Raw genomic sequence first — 24,062 nt, 5'->3', positions numbered from 1 at the left:
GCAGTCTTGCTGCTAGATAGTCCAGAAACAATATAGCTCCAATTATCAGGATCCTTGATGCCCCAGGCACTCCGTTAGCACACCAGAAGTTTCCAGAGTCCTGGACCATAACATTCAACTATTTTAAACCTACATTTGGAATTGCTTAATGTAACTGTAAAAAGGTAAAGGTACCCCTGCCCGTACGGGCCAGTCTTGCCAGACTCTAGGGTTGTGCGCTCATCTCACTCTATAGGCCGGGAGCCAGCGCTGTCCGCAGACACTTCCAGGTCACGTGGCCAGCGTGACAAGCTGCAACTGGCGAGCCAGCGCAGCACACGGAACGCCGTTTACCTTCCCGCTAGTAAGCGGTCCCTATTTATCTACTTGCACCCGGGGGTGCTCTCGAACTGCTAGGTTGGCAGGCGCTGGGACCGAACGACGGGAGCACACCCCGCCGCGGGGATTCGAACCGCCGACCATGCGATCGGCAAGTCCTAGGCGATGAGGTTTTACCCACAGCGCCACCCGCGTCCAATGTAACTGTAGAACATGGCAAGTAACTTTTCTGATAGCAGGTTCAAGTCTAGTCTTAAGTATGCCCTGAACATCTATAGCCATTAAAAAAGAAAACCCTCCTACTCAGTTAAACAGTCATACTTAGAGTTGCTTTAGTAATTCACTGGCATGCTTACGTTCTGTCTCATTTTATTTCAGTGCTTTCCAACAACATGATTTGAACACTGGTTTGACAGGAGATTCTTGTTGATAAAGTGATGGCATTGTGCAAATAAAAGTGGCTTTCTCAAATGCTTTAGAGTATATCCTCAACACATATCCTATGGATTCAATATTGACAGAGCAGTACAGCAGTAAATCTTTTGTGGATTAATTTGAAATTGGTATTTCCAGTTTCATTTATCTTTATAGTACAGGTAAAAATAAGTTCTGAAGGAAAATATGCACTGGCTCAGTCAATTAACTTTCAGGTTCTAATACATTTGCTAATCTTCTGGTATATTTACAGACTACCTTTGCGTTGTTTATAGGTATAACCTGTATGCTAATATAAACATAAAGGTTTTATTATCTGTTCTTGCTTTTAACACTGCTTATGAAGTTTCTGGATGGCTTTTAAGGTTTGACATCATTCACTAATTCAAATGCAAACATGTTTGCCTGGGAAGACGCTTGAATATTGGGGAAATGTTCTTGTCCACAAAAACAGTTCTTTAAAAGTAGTAGTCACTATAATTCTTCAAGAGCTTTTTACATCAAGATGACAAACTCTTCACATTGCATTTAAAATAGTTTATTCATGTCCACTGAAAATGGTTTAATAATAACCATTCCTTCCTTATTTTTTCTATAGGATGGATCATTGGGCAACATTGATGACCTGGCTGAGCAATATGCAGATTATTATAATACCTGCTTTACTGATGTATGTGAGAGGATGGAAGAGCTTCGCAAACGTAGGGTTTCCCAAGACCTTGATGTGGTAAGTGGATAAGTAATAGTGCCCACTCATACTTGCATTAATAGTGTAAGCTAATACTCATTTTAAGAGCTCAGGAATGTTTAGCCTCGTGTCTAGGAAAGCGGTATTCAAGATCAGTTTTGCATTGTGTTGAATACTCAGATATAATCTTTGTTAAGTAGAAATCCATCCATTTAATAGTATTCTGGAAGGGCTGGGGAGGGGGACTTATTTTAAATTATACTTTAACCCAGTCTTCCTCCAACCTGGTGTCCCCTAGATGTTTTACACTGATCTCCTAAGCAATTTTTTCTGCACCTCTACTCCTTTCAAGAGCTCACTGATTTTGATGGAGTCAACAAAAAGAAAAAAAGAAACTAGATTGGGGTGGATGAAGAATTCTGAACCTTTATGTCTAGTCCAGCACCCTGATGGGGATGCATATTGATCTGATGATCAAGGAAGCACCAATCATCTAATGAGTGGAGTGGGTGATTTGCATCCCCATCAGCTGAGGTTCATCGCTTGATGATATCAGCTGAGGTTCATCACTTGATTATGACCTTGGTGCACACTGAACTGGGTGGAAAGGATTAAATTTATCCAGCTAGCTCACTTCCCTGAGGGCAACTCACCAGTCATCACATTTTATTGCCCGGGGATGGGGGGGAATAACACCCCTTTCCTCAGCTGATCTACATGGATCTGCTGAGGAAGGGGATGATGTGTGTTATGTCCATGTGCATCTGTAGTGAGGTCACACCCACTGCCAGCATGAGGCTTCCAGTGGTTTGGCTGAGGGTGAATGGGCCCTTGGGCCAAGAAAGGTTAGCCACACTGCTCTAAAGCATATTAGGTTAAGAAGCTGCTCAGTTCAAATCTGACGATGGTGTTAGCTAAACTTGCAGGGATGTTCAACCAGTAGATCTTGATCTACCAGTAGATCCCCGGCTGATCCTGGTAGATCGCGGGATCCTTATTGTGTATAAAAAGTTATGGGGGGAAGCTAAAAAACTGTGCAATCCTCCCCTCAAAAAGCTCAACAACTCTGGGCAATCCACCCATCCCACGCACGCCACACTCCTCGTCCCTTCAATGACAATGGGTAGATCACTGCCACTTTTTTAATACTGGGAGTAGATCACAGTGTCTTGGGAGTTGGACATGCCTGAATTGCTAAAGAAAGAGCCATACCTCAGTGGTAGAGAATATGCTTGGGACACAGAAGGTCCCAGCTTCAATTCCAAGCATCTGAAAGTAGGACTTTGAGAGATCCTTCTCTCAAACTCTTAAGAGCTGCTTCCAGTCAGCTTATACTGAACTAGAAGAACCAGTCTGTGACTCTATATATGGCAGCTTCCTGTGTTACCTAGTTGTTGTGGTTGTTGGGCAGGAAGATTAGTGTTGAAGCCATGCTTATCAAAGTCACAGTGCTGGTTGATGTGTGTTTGTGATTTCAAAAGCCACATGGGGTTAAAGCACATAGCATGACTTAACTCTTCTAAATTGAATATCTTAATTATTTTTTGCGGCTGTGCGAGAGAGTACACCATTGTTGTGAGTCATGAGGCATATGACAGTCTTTTATTGTTCTTGGAGTCACTACATTATTTGTCATTATCTGGTTACACAAATTTACTTTCAGAGATTGACACAATAAAAAATGCAAGATGCGTGCAAGCCGGGCTGACCTTAGCGATTTTCTCCTCTTAGACAAACTAAATTCTTTGTTGCCTCTCACACAATAGTGAGGATTGTGCCAACTCTTTGGGAAAATGTACGACTAAGTCAGTCATGTCTTATACATGATGGAGGGAGACTGTGGCTCAGCAGGGCACATGTGACTCTCGACACATGTGTTCTAGGCTGCACAGTTCTGACCAGCTAAGCATCATAGGGTTGAAAAGTCTAGGAAGGACCCCTTTCTAAAACAAACACCTTTCCATGCTGCATAATACCACTTCTCCATTGATTTAGTCCTGGTATTCTGTAAATGTGGTACTGAGCTAGGGCTCAGTTTCACTGTCCAAGCTGTGATGATCAACCTCGCTTTACTAATCAGTGGTGGTCTTGGGGGAGATCTCTTCTCTCTTTTTGGTGGCCTATTAGGATGAAAGGCTCAGTGGTCCTTGTGAGATGTGGGGTGAGCTGCATCTTCCATGGGCCACCAGGGCTTTCATCCTGATATGCAAAATACCAGGGAATCAGAAAGAGGAGCCATTCCTCCCCATCTCCTTCTCCTAATGTAGTGCTGCTGCTGCTGCTGCTGCTGTTGCTGCTCACACCACCAGTGGCTGTTGTTGTTTAGTTGTTTAGGCGTATCCGACTCTTCGTGACCCCATGGACCAGAGCACGCCAGGCACTCCTGTCTTCCACTGCCTCCCGCAGCCTGGTCAAACTCATGCTGGTAGCTTCAAGAACACTGTCCAACCATCTCGTCCTCTGTCGTCCCCTTCTCCTTGTGCCCAGTTAATCTTTAAGGAGAGGATCTTTTGAGGAGAAAGGGCTTGGCTGCTGCTGCTGCTTCTTTTGAAAGTCTGATTGGTTCAGAAAATAAGCCATTTCCCTGTGCCCCCAGAAATAACCCTGCTCATTTCCAAGCCAGTACAACACAAGACAAGTAGGAGGAAGCTTGCCTATCTACAATTGTTTGTATTGTTCTAGAGTTGTCTGGGGCATGCTGTCACTTGGGAAGTTTCATTTGAATTTCTGGTGCTCTGCAAGTTCACACAGGGAACCATGCTGTCCTGGCCCAAAGCATGTAAAATAAATAATTGCTTTTGACTTGGCAGATGCTCCTTCCTGCACAAGGCAAGAGCGTGCCCTCGGAAACTTTTATGTGGTTACAGAGGCCTTACGTGGACATCTTCTCGCTTCACAAAGGGCACTATCAAGACTGGAACTGACATAAAAAAACTTAACATGCTTTTATTTTCCTTTGGCTGTTGTCTCTTCCTTTATGAGTTTCCCCACAATCTTGGATTTCTGCTCAGTCCCTGTGGTAATTGTGGAAAACCCAGGGAATTTTTAAAAAAATGCATGTTTCCTCTTTTTTGCCACTTGCGTGTGGCTCTTGGCACACGTGTTCCAGGCTGCACAAATCTGACCAGGGGCTTTTCAAGTATTTGATTTCATTTCTTCTATTACCAAGACATTGACAAAACAAGGAAGGAATGGTTTGATCCTTGCTAGACAAGGAAGTAGGCAAGTGATAAGACCTGGTCTGAACACACACGATTCAGCAACTTTGCTGAAGCCAAGTATGTTTGAATTTTGGACAATGTCTGGATGCTTTTCTGCCTGGGGACCTATGTAAGCTACCTTAAACTTCATGGAAGAAAGGCAAGATATAAATTGAATTAATAAGGAATGATAATAGTAGATCATATATTTTGTTAACTTGATATTGGTAGAACAAATCCCAAGTTTATAGTAGCCTGCTAGAGATAGGGCTCTCTATATTCACTGCCATGGCTATGAGTCTTCACAGGGTTGCCTCCAACTAAATCCCTACTTCAAGAAGACCCATTGCAATTAATAAACATGAGTTGTTCATGCCCATTAATTTAAATTGGTCTACTCTAAGTAGGACTAATGTTGAATACATATCATATGCTCAGTTTTCTTTAATCCATGATTTCTGTCTTATGCATAGAATATCCAAAGTATTTCCAATTGTTACTGTGGCTAAACTGCTTTATAAAGCTATTTTATACTTTATTCAAAACATTGAGATCTTTTGTTAATTTTAGGTTTGTTAACATCCTTAATTTTCACATCAAGGCTGTCCAACAATTGCCCAAGGAAAGTGTTTTAAGCTCCAGTGTTAAATTATAGGTTAACACTGAAATATACCCCATACAGCATTTAAGAACTCATAATGTGCAGAGTTCAGAACCTCTTTCATGACAGGGTAGATTGAATGGAATAGTGGAGCAGTTCCACAGTACCATTTTATCCTCCAAACTGCAGGACATTGACTAATCCAGATAACAACTGTGAGTAATGAAATCTTTTGCCAGCCACTCAGGAATTTTGGAAGGCAGCTTCTGGCAGTTTCTTTGCCAGTTAATGAAGCATAGTTTATAGGAGGAGAACTCCCTTCCATTTAAACAGATGGGCCTAATTTGGCGCTCATCATTACACAGCTGACAAAGGTGGTTTGGAAAAAGTCATGTGTGTTAGATTAGTTCACATCAAAGGTGTGGAACTATAAGGTGTGTTAAAAAGACACGAGTAAATGCAAGTCTGAACTGCAGGTGATTTTGTGACTCATCCTTGCAAGAGGAAAGGATGAAAAGTGGTTTGAGAGGAAGGACATCTGGCATATTTCCATACACACAGTAAAAGGTAAAGGTAAAGGTACCCCTGCCCGTACGGGCCAGTCTTGCCAGACTCTAGGGTTGTGCGCCCATCTCACTCTATAGGCCGGGGGCCAGCGCTGTCCGGAGACACTTCCGGGTCACGTGGCCAGCGTGACATCGCTGCTCTGGCGAGCCAGAGCCGCACACGGAAACGCCGTTTACCTTCCCACTAGTAAGCGGTCCCTATTTATCTACTTGCACCCGAAGGTGCTTTCAAACTGCTAGGTTGGCAGGCGCTGGGACCGAACGACGGGAGCGCACCCCGCCGCGGGGATTCGAACCGCCGACCTTTCGATCGGCAAGCCCTAGGTGCTGAGGCTTTTACCCACAGCGCCACCCGCGTCCCTACATACACACAGTAGTGTGCTAGACAAGCCATAAAACCAGGTAGATTGAGTGAACACAGAGAATGAGGTTGAGGGGTTGTGAGATTCAGTGATGGGGACAGGGTGCAGAAACCATTTTATAATATTGCAGTTATAGTCACAGATCGCCATGAACAGGGGAAATGTATTTAATTATTTAAAGCACACTACTAAAGTATACACACAGTAGTGTGCTTTAAATAATTAAATACATTTCCCCTGTTCATGGCGATCTGTGACTATAACTGCAATATTATAAAATGGTTTCTGCACCCTGTCCCCATCACTGAATCTCACAACCCCTCAACCTCATTCTCTGTGTTCACTCAATCTACCTGGTTTTATGGCTTGTCTAACCTCAGTGGAGAAAACTTCTTCATTCCTACATCTCTTCCAACAATAATAAGGGCCAGCTTCCCTGCTCAGGGGCAAGTTGACATCTTCCTCAACATGGCTCCATAAAATCCATCACTGAACTTTTCCTGGCAGGGCTCTTTTGCCTTTGAAACTTGCCTAACAGACAGCAAGTAGCTCTGTCGCCATACTGCAGGAATGGAAATCCTGTGGTACTCAAGATGTTACTGGAGTACAACTCCCATCAGTCTCAGACAGCATGACCAATGGTTATAATTGCACTTCTAATTTTACTTCAGTGAAATTGTAGATAGTGATAATTTATAACAAAAGTCATTATTTTAAAAGCTGGAATCTTGCTTGAATACTACGCTGGTCTGTGGAACAATTTAGAATTAATGAACACCCAGGAGTCCTCTACATGTTCAAAAGTTTGGTGTGTTCATGTGGTAGTTTTGCAATCACAAATATATAGTGAGCTGTTGAGCCTGTAAATGGGATGTCATTGATGGAATTTAGCCGGACATCTGCTTAAAATAATGTTTTGGCCAGCAAATTGACATTGTGAAGATGGCACCTTGTTAGTGATCCTATCTGTTTCCCTTCTAAATTTGGAACTGCATCCATGCACTTCACTGACAAAAAAGTTTGTACTGCTATCATCAGAGCATTGAGGAGGAAATATAGCTGTGAAAGAGCAAGTTGTGCTGTGCTGTCTCATCCATCACTGCCAGTGGCCAACTAGCATCTGATTCCACAATGTTTTATTGTGGTTGCAGATAACACAAGGCAGAATCTCTACAGCATAGACGTTACCGTACAGTTTATGTTAATGGCAGTGACAGTTCAGCACAAATTATATGCTTTGTAGGAAATGAGATCTGGGTATAATTGTGGTTATCATAATTATGGCCCCAATCCTATGACTCAAGGCTGTTAGCAAATAGTCATAATAGATGATATACCAGGACATAAGACATTGTGATATTAGGCTGCTGTTGTAAATATTATACACTTGTTTGGTAGGAGGTATACCAGCACACATGGTTCATTAGTAGATGCTAGTCTTCTTCAGAATGTATCATCCATATACAGAAAAAAACCCCACAAAGAAAAAAAGTATTCCAAAATGTGATATGTAGAATATATGCTGAAATACAAAAGCAAAAAACCATAGTTTAGTATGCTTCTGTCATGATATTCTGAGGCTGCTGCCAAATATATTTGCTCACAAATAGAGTAGAAACCTCACATGCCACTGTCTTTCAAGAAACTTTGTATTGAAACAAGGTAATGACTCCCTCTAAGATAGGTTTGTTAACTAAGGCTGTAATCCTATACATGTTTGCCTGAGTGTCAGCCATACTTACTTATGGGCTTGCTTCTGAATAGACATGCTTTGCATTATTCTGTTAGTATTTTAATCCAACTTTTACCAACCTGGTGCCCTACAGATGTTTTGAAGTACAACTCTCACCAGCCCAAGACAGTCCTAGTTTTAGTCCAAAAGTTATGGAGGACACCAGGTTGGTGAAGGCTGGTTAAGTCACTATATTGGCACCAGCAGTATCTTACAAATGTGTTTTATGCATTTAAAATGTCAGCCCCACACCTTGCTTACTATTGTGTGTTTTAGGCATTTGATGATATGCTAATCCATTTGAAGAATGCAGCTTGAAAGAAGTCCATGAGGATCATATGTAGTTCTAGTACAGTTACACTATTGGGGCCATGAAGAAAGCATATGGATAGTAATTAAGTGCAGGTTCCACAGTGGATTTACAACCCACTATGAAATATTTCTGAACATCTGGATGGGTTTTCAGTTATGGTTTTTAAAAGCAAAAATGTGTTGTTCTCCAGCATGCATACACACACCAATCTGCAGAGGACAGTTGGTTTAAAATTGAACTCAAAGAGATTTTATCTGCTCCACATACCCTTTGTGGTTTAAGTTATGGTGCCATACCATTTACAGTGCTTTGATCTCTTCATGGTTTGTCATTTTTCAGTATTATGCAAGGTCTTAATTACTGCAAAATAGCTTGTAAACAAAGAATTCTGTGATCATTTGCTTTTATATGTGTGTGTGTGTGCGCGTGTGTGTGCGCGTGTGTGTTTGTGTGTTTAAAAGGCATCACTTGGGACAGAAATGACCAGAATGAGTTGTTGTTGTTGTTGTTGTTGTTGTTGTTGTTGTTGTTGTTTAAAAAAGGCCCATAGAAAATGTGCTCCTCTAGGTCCTTCTTTACATACATATATAAAACAATTTCCTCCACTTTTTCCTTTTGGGTCCCTGGTAGCTCTGCCACTGTTCCCTCTGGCCTAGTGGCCTGTTGCTTAACTCCAGATTGGTTCATAGCCTGCATTGTGCACTGAGCTGAGAGGGCGCCACAGGGGATGCCACAACAATGATTTAGAACAGAAGGTGGAGGGAATTTTCATGTCACACAGGGCAGCACTGAAATTTGGCTAACATGTATTATTTGAGTGGCCAAGTGAACAGGGTTGACTTAACCCCCTCTGAGTTCTTGGTTGAGCATCAACACAAGCTAGAGGACAGGAAGGTATCCCACCCAGCAGCCTCTTTGTCTGAGTTGGAAGAGCTGGTCTCAGAGGTGGGATTGGTAAATCCTAAAATGTAGTGTCATGGGATTTCAGCAGTCACACTGAGGCTGTCTTGAATCAATCGGCTTCGAAATTCATGGTTTCCATGACATCCATAGGGCTGTCTCAGTGTGTCATTGTCCTCATACATTGGGCAAGGCATACTCTCATTCCAGTCTTTGCCTCAGCATAAGAAGGATGGTCTGCAAGTAGGGATAGTGCAATAACCCTGTTGTCATAACCTGCTGAGGTTAGGTGTGCCACGAACTGTTTCCACCTATATTGCCTGCCCCATGAGATTTATTGTACCTCAGAGATTCATGAATGCTGTGGGGGATTTTCCAATGGCTAGAGCAAGTGAACTTGCTGGGGAATGGGAACATGTGTCATGCTGTTGACACTGTTGCTTCTGAATTACCTCTTCAGTGCTGGGGACGAGATCATTATTGGGAGAGGGACAGGTGGAGTGTAACGCTTCTATTTCTCCTTGATCTTTCAGTGGCTTTTGATACCATTTGTCATGGTATTCTACTGGACCCAGCTCTTCGTGTTGGGAGTACGAGACCCTGTGTTACATTTCCCCCAGTCCTACCTATGGGCCTAGTTTCCTAAAATGGCATTGGGTAACTGTAATTCGGTCCCATGGGTGGTCCAGGGTTCTTTCTTTCCTGCAGGGTTCTTTAACATCGTTATGAAGCCATTGGGAATAGTTGGGGGGGGGGGAGAGAGGTGTCACCATTATGTGGATAATCCAGATCTCTAATTTACATCATAAACCAGGTGTGGAATAGCAGGTCCTGGACCAGGCATAGGCAAACTCGGCCCACCAGATGTTTTGGGACTACAACTCCAATGATCCCCAGCTAACAGGACCAGTGGTCAGGGATGATGGGAATTGTAGTCCTAAAACATCTGGAGGGCCGAGTTTGCCTATGCCTGTCCTGGACAGTACTTGAATTTGGTGGTGGGCTGGATGAGAGCCTAGATTTAGTAAGAGGATGGATAGCAGCCACCTAATATTTTACAGCACGACACTGAATTAAAGGCAACAAGACTGTTCCTCAAGTCTTTCACAGCCCTGCACCATAGTGGTTAGTAGTTAACAAAGCTTATAAATATATTGACCTCAGATTGTCCATGCCAAAAGAGAAAGGAGGGTATTGTAGTACGCAGCATAATGATGAGAATTTGCGTGTTACAGAGCTCTTTAAAGAAATAGGGAGAATTGGGTGATAGCAGCCCTGTTTATGCATGTGTGCATTCATGCAAAAACAATGCAAAAATTAAATGGAATGCTACCCAGACAAGTATTATCTTGTCTCATGGTTTTTTGCTGAAGAAATGGCACACTTTGAATTAAGGCATCAAAATCTTGAAGGTGGTGTCAGAACTGTCAGAATGTCTTTAGTAATACTGTTGTTGAAGTATACATTTCTTTGAACATTGCTATGGAAAAGGGAATGCAAAGAATAAATTTTTGGTTGCTCTATTTTTTCTCATTCTTTTTCAAGAATGCTTTCTTTTAATAATTAATTTGAAATATTTTCTGAGCAGGGCACAGATTATATATATATATATATATATATATATATATATATATATATATATATATAAAATCATTATCACATTGAATTTGTTAATGCCATACTAACTGTTTTACCGTCCTCTTGTAAAATGTTTAATGAATCCATATCAGCAATTTACTCAAACATTTATTACTGGATACAAACTGCTTTTAAGCCATAAATCTAAGTATTAGTCAAGCAGTATTGTCACAGTTTAAACACAAATCTACATAATATTGCTGTGTAGTCACTTCATAAATTAATTTTCTACGAGGAAGGCAGTTGTGCACTGGAGCCAGTGTTCGAAACTCCCATTGTTCTAGGCACATTTTGCGACAGGGAATTTCATTAGTGTGAGCAGTTTCTGAGCTCTGGGCGCAGTACCGCACCTAAGATTTCAAATTAAAACTGCAGAGTGGAAGGAAAGGAGGACCTTTTTTCTGCTTCCCCACTTCCAGCTGCTCTCTGAAGACTGGAGAAGAGACCCTCTTAAGAATATTAGGGGGGTGAGCAAGGGAAGGACTAGACCATGTGTAAAATGAACATAATATTTTAGCTGCAGTTCATTCATTTTCAGCTTTGCATTCTTGTTATTAAAAAAGCACGCCTAGACATTCCATTGTTGCGCCTGTAACCTAGGTTTAAGGTGCCATTTAGCTCCTAGCTTACATATCTCAGCTTCTAACACTGACTGGAGGGGAAATTAGCAGAATTTTGTGTTTAATCCTCTTCCTGGTCTCAGCAATTCCCTAATGCCATAGGGTTTCCAGCAAGCAAGGTCATTACACTGAAGATCCAATCAAGGTGCATGTGATCTCTGACCAAAAGACACTGAAAATTACCAGTAGAAAATGAAGATAAACTGTTTCTAGGAAGTTTCAGACTTTGCTTTGTTTGATGGTTTTTGATAAGTCCTGAGCAAGATTGTTTTGTCTCTGAGGTGCCAAGAAGCCGCCCATTTACATGTCCTTTTAGGGCTGTAGCACAAATGTTTCCAGCACTGAGGTTTAAAGTTACATAGAATTGGTTCAGGAAAGTGTATGTCACATAGACAATGTGGCTAAATGAAAGAGTTGTTTTGTTCATCATATCATTTTAGTCATTTCTTTTTTGTTTTTGTAGAATGTACTAAATGAATATTTCATTTTTCAAATGTTGACTAAAACACTCAACTGTTCTGTGAACTAAGAAGCAGATGATTCTGTGGTGTTTGCCTCCCCGCACCTTCCCAGCTGCAAATATAATTTCCAGCAGTCACTGGACTTGCAATCCTGAGAGCCCATTTAAGGACATGCAAAGACTTGTGAACCTTCTGTGGGCATTTTAACTCATTGTTTTCTTTTTAACAGCAGCTCCCCAGGCTCCTATGAGTTCCAAAAGCATTTTGTCTAATAGTTTGAGTGCCTGCTGTTCAGTGGTAGGTGTGGGAATTCAGAGTCTCACTGTGTGTACCCTAACTTTAGAAACCATTGTTTTTAAAATTTAGCTGAGAAATGAAAGACACTTCAGTTATTCCTTTAAAAAGAAAGAAAGATATATTCAAATCGTTTCCCATACTTTCTTTTCTGGCTCGTGGCATTTACCTTTCAAAGTTTTTTCTGAGTTTTCCCAAATAGGTCTTTCAGTATTAAACACCTTTACTTGAAAGGCAGTGAGGGAACCGCCAGAAGACCCTTGGAGGTAACTAACCACAGATTGTCTAGGTTTGGAAATAATGACAAATTACAGTTACTTGAAAATGGAGGTATAATAATAATAATAATAATAATAATAATAATAATAATAATTTATTTCTTGTACTCTGCTCATTTGACTCAGTTGCCCCAGCCACTCTGTGCAGCTTCCAACAGAATGTAAAAGAACACAACAAAACATCTGGCATTAAAAGCTTCCTGATACAGGGCTGCCTTCAGACGTCTATGGAGAGTCGTATAATTGTTTATCTCTTTGACATCTAAAGGGAGGGTGTTCTACAGGATGGGTGCCCTTACCAGGAAGGCCCTCTGCCTGGTTCCCTATAACTTCACTTCTTGCAATGAGGAAACTGCCAGAAGGCCCTTGGAGCTGAATGGGCTGAACAATGAGGGTGGAGATGCACATTATGCTAAATTTCCAAGGACAGAGACACTGCAGCCCTCCAAATGTTGTTGGAGTACAGCTCCCATCAGCCTTGATCATTGCCAGGGGCTTCTTACCCATAGAGGCTAGAGGTGCGGGGCGCCAAGTTCTGGAGGGCGCCAGGGAAGAGGAGGAGGCTGGACGCTGCACCTCCCAGAATCAGCTCACCGCCCCCTCCCCCCTCTGCCATGTCGTGCTGAAGCAGCGCCATGCGCGGAGCCTCCGTCTGCCGTGGCCGCCGTGGCACAAAGCGGCCAGCTGAGCCGGGAGGTGCCGCGTCCAGCCTCCGCCTCTTCCCCGCCGGAGGAGCCACCCTCTAACCACTGCTCGCTGCCTCCTGCCCCGCCAGCAGCGCCATCCTCCCTAAAAAAAGGTGGACAACTCTGGGAAATGGGGGGGGGGGGCAGCGCCGGAGGGAGCGTTGCACCACGGCGCCAGACATGCTTAAAACGGCCCTGATCATTGGCCATGTTGGTTGGAGCTGATGGGAGATGGAGTCCAACTAGTATCAAAATTCCCAATTTCTCTGCTAAATTATCATTTCCCATTCTATGGGGAAATAGTAAAGGGTCCTATAAGTAGGCCAATCTACAGCATGTTACTCAGAACTAAGTCCCATTGAATTCAGTGGGCTTAAGACAGTAAGCTTAAGACTGAACACTAGTGTGTTTGTGGAAAAGGTAAAATTTGAACTCTCGGGTACCAACTTACACCAGCTTCCCAGATAAAGTAACGATGCTTAAATGTTCCACTCTAAAGTTTATAAATACTTTTTACCTGAAATTTTGCTGATGAGAAATAAAATGAGGAAAACTTTTACTTCATTTTATTTGTGCTTTCTGTATGAACACAAATTATACAAGCGTTTCTTGGGAGAAATTATGTGTTAGCAAAATGTGCTGCTTTTCGTGGGGTTTTTTCTCCTCCTTTTGTTACCTGCAAAACTCTTAATTTTCTTGGAAAATTAAAGACAAAGATGCAACAGAAACATAGCATTGACTCACCAATCTTCCTTACTCAGCAAGAGACAGCTAGATTGCATCTGTTTGGCCTTTGCTGACTACTGGTTTCAGAGAGCCCAGATTACATAAATCCGGTGTTTCTGTCTTCATCACCCTATTATATGGGTGATGGCCAGCATTAGTTGTCAGCAAAATAATGCATTTAAAGTAGGCCTGGATATACAAAACTGATTGTTAGCACCTCTGTTTTGAGTAAGCTTTTTTCAATTTTTAAAATTTTCATAGAAGCACAAGTAGGAATGAATGCTGTTTAAGTGATTTCAGTGTAAATAATTGTGGAGATTGCTGTTCACAGAGCCTGATGTGAAACTTCTTTGAAATGTGCTAATTCATCAGACCTTTCTCTCTTGTCAGTCTGCATTTTATCAGCATCGCTGCTTATATGTAGGGGGAGACAAAAAGAAAGGATTGCCACTGTGGCTTTTAAAACACATCAGCCAGGACAGATGAATACCTATTGTTAGGTGTTGTAGTGTCCATATTTCTTTTGGTTCAGTGCTGTTTCTCCTCGCAACAGGATGCAGAGGTCATATTGCAAGTTGAAAGGTCTAATTATGGCTGACCACAATTACGTCACCTTGGATATAATCTTAGTAGAAAAGGTAGCTGAAGCACGTTACAAATAAAGACATTGAATTAAGAAGGTATTGGATTAAATTTAGATTTAACATACGGTAGATGTATCTGTACAGTGCTAGATTACAATGTTTCAGAAAGATGGTTTAATTTGTTTGAGGAAGTGCAGTGGCAACTCTGTTCTGGAGATTTTACTTCTGAGTGTGAAAATGCCTTTTGAGAAACTATAGTGAATCCTATCAGAGTATTGTGAGTACTTTGTTTTATTTGCAACCACCATGTCAAAAGCTAGGGTAGCATGTTTCTTTCTCAGTTTTGGGGTAATTGGGTTGGTTTAAGGACAGCCCTGCTCTTAAAAATTTAGTTATTGGCTTGATGCCTTGGTCCTAAAATGCATCAAAAAAAGCATTCTCTACCCACCCATTCCCTCCCAGAATCAGAAGATTTGGGTGGCTGTTAAGTTTGGGGATTGACTTACATCCTGAACTAAGTCAATGGTTGATGCCTTTGGCTGTAAGATAATACGATTGCTCAAAGTAAATTAACCAGTGAACAGATGCCAGATTAATTTTTGTTACTACTTCTGATTCTGCTCTCTATTTCTTTTTGGGGTGTGCGTGTGTGAGAGCTTGGAAGGGGTGGCCTAGAGCAAAAAAAAAAAAGTATTAAATGGACTTTGGTTTGTATGTTTTGTTAGGTATGCCAAATGCTTAGCAAAGCATTATATCAAACATTATTGCAGATTGGAAGACCTCAGGATACAGAGAAACAGTTATAAAACTGATAAGGAAAACTGTGGATCCTCCTTCCTGGACAGAAATCGATAATTCTTACAATACTGAATATGTGACATACATTAATTTTGCCAGTCAAAATTACTTTGTTTTTTTTAAGTTTTTCTAGGCCCACTCAGGAAATATATATGGTAGAGCATTCTACTACTTTACCCCTATTATAAACAGATACATCTGTTTATAATAAACAGAAGATATAAACAGAACCTGTGGTGCCTGTACCTATTCTTTGTCTAGGATATGGCCATTGTTTTTAGCTGTGGTTATATATGGAAAATTTAAAAATTGTTTGTATATGTTGAATTGTTTTATTGTTGATGTTTTTACTATAAAATTGCTTCAGCATATTTTATGGGATATTCATGACTGTAAATGAATGAATGGTGTCCATGGCAAGGGGGTTCATGGAAGGCTTTTCTCTGTAGCAACTCCATGCCCATAGCATGACCCCCGCTCTAAGGTGTGTCTCTCTTCTACTGTTTTCTTTTTGTCCGGAGGTGAAAATGCACCTCTGTCCAGGCCTTCAGGGTGGGGTGTATTAAGTACCAAGAATGCCTTTGCTGTGGCTTCTTTGTTGTTTTACTGTGTTGTGATTTTACGACGAACTATACTGATGATGAAATACTTCGTTTTAGCTTTTTATTGTTACATTTGTTAGCAGCTGAGATATGAAAGCTGGGAGCTAAATGGCACCTTAAACCTAGGTTATAGGCACAACAACAGAATGTCTAGGCGTGCTTTTTTAATAACAAGAATGCAAAGCTGAAAATGAATGAACTGCAGCTAAAATATTATATTATGTATTCTCCAACCTCCTGGAACATTCAGGTGAAGGGTGAATTAAAAATGACATAAACAAACGAACAAACATATTCTGGAGTGCTTTGACTTTGGCAGACAACACAGTGTGAAACTGAATATATAAAAAATCTATGTCCCCTTTCACCCAGATGCTTTTATCTAACAGATAATACCAACTTAAGTCTTTGTTCTCCCACCCAATATTTGCTGCTGCTAACAGCTTCAGCAGACCAAAGAGCAAGGCTAGAAAGGAACGTGATGTGTCTGAATTTATATCAGGGGACATACCTCATGCTGAGAGAAAGAAACTTTGTCTTCTGCTGTTGCCTTTGAATCAGGTCAGTACTTGGGGATGGGAGGGAGTGGGACTGGATGCCAGAGAAGAGGCAGTCTTTGTTTTTCTTCCTAGGCAGTATTTGTTGGAGGACTATACTGTAGTTTCCAGGAAGCTAGCATTATATTGGCACTAGAGCTGTAAACTTCAGATACTAAGAGAAAACTAACACCATACATGTAGTAGGTCTGTGCATGTTTTCTTAAAGTAACCCCTGTTTTCACTGGTATTTACTGTCACTTAGTAGGTTTGCATAAGACGACAGCCTTAGCTTAATAGGTGATCCCCAGCTGCAGAAGAAATAGGCAAGGAAGGGGCAGGAAGGAAACAGGACAATGAGAGAAAGCAAAGTGAAGTTGAAAACAAAATTGATAGTCTGCCCCCAGGACTCTTGCTGCTGTAATGTGGAAGCACAAGCACAGTGCTACTCAAATTTCCTAACACTATTAAAATAATGATAAAAGCAGAAGAAATTCATGAAGGGATGAGTTGCAAAACTAGAATAAAGAAAGTAGCATTCTAAATGTGAGTGCAGCACTTGGGTTTCAGTGAACACAAAATGGTATGCTGATTTCCATCTACAAGATTTGAGATGACAGAAAGGGTTAGCCAAAAAATGGAGCATTCAGCAGTGTTGTTGAAACAGAAGACGTGCAAGGAAAGCAGATCCATTTACCAACAAGCAAGCAAGGCCATGCAGTGTTTTAACATTTTTATAGCAGATATCTTGCAAAGCCACCAGAGAGTTTTAGAGTGGGAGTGATTAACTTGAGATAACTCCACATATTTTGGAATCCCGACTAGTCATAGTGTCTGAATTCTATGCAAAGAATTCAAGCCTTTGTCAGAGATGCAGGTAGCAAATGAATTACAAGACTTTGTCCTTGGAGTTATAAAACACACACTATCGTGTTTTGCTAAAGTGGTTTTACAAGCTAGCAGTATCTCATGGATGACAAAAGAATACGGTTGATAACAGGAAAACCCAAATAATGAGGCTTGGAATGTGAAATCAGTTTGATTATGTTAAATGAATTTTTATGACTGCAATTATAAATATGCCTACTCCATGAATATATTTCCTCCAAAATAATTTATTTCAGATTCTTGTGATGTAGGCATGATCTTTTGGGAGAGGTCTGGTAGGAAGGTAGGAGGTGCTTAGATTGCCTGAATCGCTCTGGTGTCCTGTCTTTATGCAGATGAATGTCTGTTGAAATGGGGACCTTTTAAGCCTATGCAGATCTGTGTGAGGATCATACCATTTTTCTTTCTTTTTTGCTACTACTTTTGAAATTTCTAAGCTTAAAATATTTCCTTACACATTAAAGAAGCATACTTTGACTATCTAAAATTTCTGAAATAACGGGGATTAGAAAAATGGAAGATAGCCATTCTGAAACTGAGTGGATTTTCTAGTCTCTGTAGGTGAATGTCAGTGAATCTTTGTGAATGTCAGTGTGGCAGAGACCTGAAGCTAGCATGCCTGTTACTTTTAAGACTCCCATACCCTTGGCTAGAATAGCTAGAAGCCCTCTGTGCCAACTCCCTTTTAACATGTGGCCGACAGGGAATTTTCACCTTATTGATGGCTAAGTAGGAATTGTGTTTTTCTTCCTGTGGTTTGCACTTGTTTCCAGTCAGCTCACCACTTATGACCTTACTGATTCAGGTAGCATAAAACAAAACCAAAAAAATCTATGCTTTAATAAACTTAATTAATTTGAAATGTGAGAGTTGACTGGGTTCTATTCCATTCAGGGGATGTAGTTTCCTTCATGCTGCCCAAATAACTTGAGATACACTAATGTAAGTTAATGGGAAGTTTGAGATGAAGATGAGTTGATGCTGTGCAGACTGCAAACGTAGCTGACAGTCCTCTATTCCTGGGTCAGTAAGATACTTATGAATAAAAGCTTCATGTTACCAAAGGTGCTTGGGTGTCATTGTCATACAGGTAGGATTCATGTCTGTTGCAACGTGCCAAATCAGAAAAAAATTAAAACACATCTGCAGGCATTTACTATTGGGAAAGACCATGCAATTAATTATATAGGAGGAAGTTAGGATGTTTTGCATTCTAACACAAGTTATAGTCCTATGAGTTATAAAGCACCTTGTCTTGTCCAGCATGCCTCCACCCCTCAAAATGTAGGTAACTGTTCTGAAATCTATTGTTCCTCAAAACTGTTCCCAATAGTAGGTAACTACTATTGTCTTTTTCAATTCTGACATGTTCAGCCTCAAAAGATAACAAGATCAATGTGACTTCACTCTGGTAGGAGGGAGGGATGATACCCTACTGAGATCACAGAGGCTTTATCTATGTGTGGTGGCTATTGTAGGCCAGAAAGAATTCTTTATTTTTTGCTACAGCAAAACTCTGTGGGGAAAATACCTTTGAGAAGCTGTGAAGTAGTGATAAGCTATGTAGCAGAATACAGATTATCTCCAGTTATTCGATTACAGTAAGACTGCAATTTGTGTGCATTGAACTTGTGCGCATTCAGCTTTATGTGCTTGGCAACATTAAAAAAAATCAGAAAGGGGGCAGTTGTCTGGGTAAAAAGATTTTGGCAATCCCACCCATCACTGAACCCAGTGTGTCTGGACTATACTCAATTTGGGCTTTAGGCACAATCCTCACTTTTTTTCTGCTGTTGCTTTTATCGAAAAAGAAGCTGCGCTAGCACCGACTGCTAAGCCAAGGTGTGTGGTTTATTTAAACCAACATCCAGTCTTATGACACCCACCCACCCACACTAACAGAGCTACACACCTCAATAGAATGGACTACAACTCTGAGCAGGCCCAGCCAGCATGGCCAATGGTTGAGAATGATGGGGACTGTAGTCCAAAACATCTGGAAGGTTCCACGTTGGCTGCCCTGGTTTAAACAATCCGTACACGGTAATCACATTTAAACAAACTGCACACCTTGGCTATGGGCGAATGTGGCCAGTAGTGGAGAGAGAAAATATAATGACAATCCCTCCCTGTAAGCTCATATTCTAATAGATGGAAAAATGAGGAAATAGGGAGACTTCATTTTTATATTTCACTGAAATATAAAATGACTTTATTACTGCCCAGTTCTTCCAGGACAAAAGCAGTTTCACAGCTCCTCTTAAACTCACATTTTAAAGACATTTGTTTCTTTCTGTCATTATGGTTGATCTTCAGGGGGAAAAAATCACAGTCCCAACAGCTGGATGACAAGCCTGTCTAGTTGTAAAAGTTGCTAATTGCACGTTTTGAAGCATTTGCTTTTTTAATTTATACCTGCAGACTTGCTTGTAGGCATGAGTTGTCATTTTGGTACAGCTACCGCTGCTAAATTTTGTAAACAAAGATTAACCATTTTGTGTGTTGTTGTTATTCTTCATACTTTGCTTCAAGCCATTATCAGTTCACCAACAGGAATGCATGTAGTAGGCTTATATATATCTCCCCCATGCAGCATTGCAGTGTTAAGTCTGATTTAGGTAACTCTGAAGATGCAGCTCTCAGAAATTCTAGACATTGCAGAGAACAGTAGATAGTGCTGTCAGCTCCAGGATTTAGAGCGATGACTTCTGTTCTCCTGCACCAATAAATATATTTTTGTTGTTGTTCCTATGGAAAATGTATGCTTCTTTTTAGAAAGGGCTCTCAAGAGCATCTAACAAATCATAAAATGAAATGAAAACACTATGATATATAAATATAATAGCAATCATGAAAGAAAGAAAGAAATGCAAATTTTGGGAAGTATCATTCTCAAAGTCAAAATAGATACATGCTAATGCTGTGGGAGAGAAATAGTGCTGATACTCCCATGGGTGCAAAACTATGGGTACTGCTGAGAGTGAAAAGTAAAGTTATTTTGGTCTACAACTGCCATCCTCCTTGAGCATTGACTATGTTGCCTGGGGCAAATTGAACAACATATTGAGAGCCACAGTTTACCCATTTGTGGTCTGAAAGTTATTAAGAGATCTGCACTTGACAACGCTGAGTACAGGGTCAAAATTAAGAGCATCTAACAACCTCCTCCTTTAAGCACCATCCAAAGTGGGTGCCAGATTTTTGTGTCCACACTAAGCTGGGCCTTTTTAGTGGTAGCCACAGAGCTCTGGCATGCCCCTCCTGTGGCTTTTTAATTTCAGTCCTGTGTTGATGTACTTTCACAGGGAGTGATTAAATTTCATGTTGTGTTCTACAGTACTGTGTTGGACACCACTTTGGGTGTGGGTGTATAGATAGAAAATAAATAATAAATACAGTGAAGTGTTTCAATAAGTGTGGGTAGTAATCAGTGGCGTGCAGTGAAATTTTTCATAGGGGAACAGTTAGGACCAGAGGCGCTATCTTGTGAGAGGTGTGGGGGGTCGGAGGCGTCCCTGTGAAGTCCTGACATTGCACACATGAGCATCGTGCCTCCTTCCCTAAGCTGGGCAGAAGCTTCCTGGGCTTTGGGAAGGAAGGCACCAGGGAAACATTTAGGCTACTAGCCGAGTCCTCTTAGTCCAATAACCTCATGCCACTGGTAGTAATGCATTAGCATGTGAGAGTCAGCATTGTAATGTATTCTCATCTCTCCACTTAGCTGCTTAAGTGTGTTCTCAGTTTTTGCTACTTAGTAATCCTTAGTAGAGGAAATAAGGAAAGCACACATGGTAGTAGTGCAGTGTAGGAAGAAACAGGAATAGTCCATTCCACTTGATGTTTAATCCTTATGGCAATTGGCAGTAATTTGTATTTCCTCCTCTTCTAGGAATAATTGCAGTGTAGAAAATTCCTATCATTGTACATCAACTTCTTTTGGCCATGTTTCTTTCCAAGAACTGTGATACGCTTTTCTCTCTTCTTTTGCTTTTTAGAAAAACCCACTTAGGGATTCTATACAAGATTGTACATGAATCTTTCAAGAGAAATTTCCCCCCAAGGTTTCTTTCTCTCCAAAAAACAGTGTTTATATAGCCCACCCAATAACATCTCTGAGTGAGTGACTTACTAAAATGCAATATTAAAACACAACAACAACAACAACAACAACAACAACAACAACAACAATTGGTTAGAGAAAACTACAGTGGTGCCTCGCAAGACGAAATTAATCCGTTCCGCAAGTCTCTTCGTCTTGCGGTTTTTTCGTCTTGCGAAGCACGGCTATTAGCGGCTTAGCGGCGCTTAGCGGCTATTAACGGCTTAGCGGCTTTAAGAAAAAGGAAACAAACTTGCAAGAACTCACAAGACATTTCGTCTTGCGAAGCAAGCCCATAGGGAAATTCGTCTTGCGGAACGACTCAAAAAACGGAAAACCCTTTCGTCTAGCGAGTTTTTCGTCTTGTGAGGCATTCGTCTTGTGGGGCACCACGGTAGTTTCAAATCATGGCAGAAAATATTTAACATGTATGCAGCAAATTCCAATTCAGAACTTAAAAATCGTAGGTCTTAAAAAACTTCCCATGTAACTGAAGTAACCATAAAGAAGTTGCCAGGTGAGTTTGAGAAGGGTAATTTCACAACTGGGGTGCTATCACTTTGCCTGGTAGTCATCCTTTTCATTTCACTTGGCTCAAGTATGGCTTTTGAAGGGGATTTTGAAATAGAGAATTAGCACACAAAAGATGCTCATTAATGCTCTGTTCTCATACTCAAGTTTTTAAGTGGCAGGCAGCTTCCCTGAACACAAGAAATGTTTTTCTCTCTGGAGACACGCAAGTGTGATCAGCTGGAGTGCTTGTTTAAAATATATTCTGGATACCAGCGTTCTAAACAATTTGTTGATTTTATCTGTCCACATTGTTAAACAATTAGAATTGTTTGTTGAGATGTGAGAGCAAAGCATTTTGTTCATTGTTTTCCCCTTGACCTTTTTGTTGTTTCTTTTGGTCAGGGATTATTATTTTTAATCTGTTTCCCCAAACACACCAAGTGGATTTAAATCAACCAGTGGTACAGCTCAGGGTAACTCAGCAGACTGGAAGGGAATGAGGAATGTTTAACAGAATAAGGCAAATAGGATCATGCTAAGGTGTTGTCAAAGAGCTGAGCTATGATGTTGCACAAGCAAATGTTGGTTGTCTATGGGGTGAAAAGGATGTGTCTGATTCAGTCCTATAGGCCTGAGTTAGGCTGTCTGAAATCTCCTCTTCTCTTCTTGGATGCCTTTGTAAGTCAGTAAAAAGCCTTAGTAAGAACTTTTCATTCTAGAGAAATCTTGTCTTTGTCCTAGTGGTGACAACAAATGTTCCTCTTTGAAAAAATAAATAAAAACATAGGCACACAGTTTGGAGTCTTGTTGGGGGGGGGGCATAAAAAAACTTGGGGGCAGATCTAGGCAGTACTATTTTCCCCGGAAAAAGATATGCTGGAACACCACGAACAGATCCTTTGTTCTCTTATACAGTAATGGCAATGTTGCCCACCTGAGAGGTGCCGGAACTCAGTTCTGGCGAGTTCTGGCTGAAAAAAGCTCTGGATCTAGGTCACATGCTAGCCCCAGTTTATGGAAGCTATTGAGAACTAGCTGCATTTGTGTGTGTGGCGGGCAAACTTTCAATTAGGACAAAGCTCAAACTCTTCAGACACTTACTTTACATGCTGGAATCTCATACTGAGTTTATTGTTTGGCCTAAAATTTTTACCTTTACCACAGAAGCTCAGATTCCTATTTATTTTATTTTACCAGATTTATTTATTTTTCATGAAATAATACAAACTATTGCATTCATCCTACCAGTCTCCCTAGAATTGATGCGCTACTTTACACTTTTAAGTGCTAAGAAAGAATATCTTTATTCCTGGGCCACCCAGTGAGTCCTTAACTTTCCTGCCTTATTGGGCATAGCACCCCATATATCAGGGGTTCCCAAACTTTTTTTCAAAGAGGGCCAGAAGTGAATTTTACCCCAGGACATAATACTGCCACAGGGGTTGGATTAGGCCCCCGAAACGGACTTTGGACATGCCTGCCATATATAAATGTGCCTGCTGTTTCTTCAATCCAGATAATAATAGTGAAGGGAAATTTTTACTGACTCAAGCAAAAATTTGGAAGGGCTACTGAAATGCTACTTGCATATATTGATCCTTAACATTTGTGTGCAAATCCCATTTCCCCCCATGTCGTACTCAGGTACCAATTCAGAAGCTATCACTGGTAGAGTAATGCCTCATGTTGCGTCCGCTTCAGGTTATGTCTTTTCACGTTTTGTCCCGCGGCAACCCGGAAGTACTGGAACGGTTACTTCCGGGTTTTGCTGCTCACGCATGTGCAGAAGCGCTAAATCGCGCCGTGTGTGTGTGCAGACGCGGCACCTCTGGATGCGGACATGCCTCTGGGACAGATTACTTCCGCAACTTGAGGTTCCACTGTATCTTGTAATGTCTACAACACAGTACCTGTAATGCTTATGAGCCATTAAGAAAATATTTAGGCTAATGTTTCTTCAAAGGGAAATGTGAATCATTTATAATAAAACTTAGTTTTAACCATTCTTCTACAACCTTTTTTTCTTTTGTCCGCCTCAGAGCCCCCCGCCCCATTTCATGTTGTGTATAACAAAAATGTTTTCATTTAGAATACATCATACAAACTCTGGCAGTTACATGCAAGAGTAATGGAGCAGAAAATTTCCCATGTCCTGCTATAATGGCTGAAAAGGACAGCTTGGCGGATTGCAAATGGAAACTTAAAAATACATTCCTTGCTAAAC

General features: G+C 41.0%; 1 protein-coding gene across 8 annotated transcripts in view; it reads left to right on the top strand.

Moving 5' to 3' along the window:
* The window catches only part of SASH1 (SAM and SH3 domain containing 1), a 548,281-nt gene that overhangs the window by 445,952 nt on the left and 78,267 nt on the right, over positions 1-24,062 (top strand). For all 8 annotated transcript variants that reach the window (XM_028723624.2, XM_077925914.1, XM_077925916.1 and 5 more), the window contains one exon: positions 1,352-1,480. In XM_028723624.2, coding sequence (XP_028579457.2) covers positions 1,352-1,480 — 129 coding nt within the window. The remainder of the gene's footprint in view (positions 1-1,351; positions 1,481-24,062) is intronic.

Source organism: Podarcis muralis, chromosome 3 (assembly GCF_964188315.1).
Source record: "Podarcis muralis chromosome 3, rPodMur119.hap1.1, whole genome shotgun sequence".
Lineage (NCBI taxonomy): Eukaryota > Metazoa > Chordata > Lepidosauria > Squamata > Lacertidae > Podarcis > Podarcis muralis.
Note: the sequence above shows the minus strand (reverse complement) of the source record. Positions and strands in the feature narration are given on the sequence as shown.